At 54.8% G+C, this 1393-nt stretch overlaps 1 protein-coding gene across 1 annotated transcript in view; it reads right to left on the reverse strand.

Moving 5' to 3' along the window:
- Positions 1-1393, reverse strand: part of smg7 (SMG7 nonsense mediated mRNA decay factor) — a gene marked incomplete at its 5' end in the record, with an annotated part of 25745 nt that continues 24352 nt past the window's right edge. Inside the window, 1 exon segment of the mRNA XM_014027438.1 lies at positions 1-993. Within this exon segment, the coding sequence (XP_013882892.1) occupies positions 880-993 (114 nt within the window). The 3' untranslated portion in view covers positions 1-879.

Genomic DNA, 1393 nt, shown 5'->3' on the forward strand with positions numbered 1-1393 from the left:
TGGGAAATAAACGTCCAGATGTTTATTTTAGCTCCGCTGTTTGTTACAGAACAGAAGTGAGCGGGAGGATTCCTGCGTCCTGATTGGACGGAGGGAACAGGAAGTGAAAAAGCAGGACAGAGAAGCAGGTTTTCACCTTCAGCTGTTCAGGCAGGAAGCTAACAGAAGCTAAAACTGCTACCAGGAAGTCACTAAATACACGTTTGTTTTCTCTTAATATCTGAAGCTAACAGGAACACTAAGACCAGCAGGATGTCCTCAGACCCCCACGGTCCATCTGAGAGACCCCCGGCTTCGGGAAACCGGCCCGGGTCTCAGCTTCTTCCTCAGCCACCTCGCGCTTCAACTATGGAAATATATATTCATGTAAATATTTATAGAGCTGAAATCCTTCATCCTCCTCCTCAGTAATGACAGTGAACAGGAAGTCCCCCCCCGAGCTCCACCTGGCCTCCCCCCTGAAACCTGAACACCACACCGTCCTGTCAAACCGCCACCACTCCGTCAGAACCGAGCGGGTCGGGGGTCCTTTTTTTTTTAAAGAAAGATGAAGATTTTCTGATGTGGCGTCTGTCAAAAACCAGGGGGGTCCTCAAAGTCCAGATTTCCACCGGTTGAAGGGACCCCGGCGGCAGCACGGTGCGTGGTCCCGCGCTTCAAGAGATCCCGCCCCCTCCGATTCAGGAGGGGCGTGTCCCCGCTCCTCGAACAGCCGAGGGGGGGTGGTGATTCAGCCTGGTCGGGGGGTCTCGTGGCCTCCCCAGCCTCCACCGTGTGTGTTTGGTTGGAGCTGGACAAACGTCTGGATGTTTTGGGTGTTTTACCTCCGGTCCTCCTGGCGGTGGTTCGTCGACTCAAAGCGCCGCGTCGGGCTGCCGTTCAGTGAGGCGGGTTCATGGCGCCGTGACCTCGCTGCTGCTTCTGCTTCTGCTGCAGCAGGAGCTGCTCCAGCGCCGACGGGCCCGGCTGCATCATGGAGCTGGACCAGATGGACTGCAGAGGACAGGGGCGGTTAGACCGGCTCACAAACACAAGAACTTCACAGAACCACAACAGAACCTGATTAAATGTGCCTGAAGACCAGACCCACTTAGTCCTGATGGACAAAATAAAACAGACTTCAAACTATCACCGGTCAACTTCCTGTCTGTCACAGGTCAACTTCCTGTCCGTCACCGGTCAACTTCCTGTCCGTCACCGGTCAACTTCCTGTCCGTCACCGGTCTACTTCCTGTCTGTCACCGGTCTACTTCCTGTCTGTCACCGGTCAACATCCTGTCTGTCACTGGTCTACTTCCCGTCTGTCACCGGTCTACTTCCTGTCTGTCACCGGTCTACTTCCTGTCTGTCACCGGTCAACATCCTGTCTGTCACCGGTCAACTTCCTGTCTGT

The sequence above is a fragment of the Austrofundulus limnaeus genome, unplaced genomic scaffold (genome assembly GCF_001266775.1).
Source record: "Austrofundulus limnaeus strain Quisiro unplaced genomic scaffold, Austrofundulus_limnaeus-1.0 Scaffold649, whole genome shotgun sequence".
NCBI classification, from domain to species: Eukaryota; Metazoa; Chordata; class Actinopteri; order Cyprinodontiformes; family Rivulidae; genus Austrofundulus; species Austrofundulus limnaeus.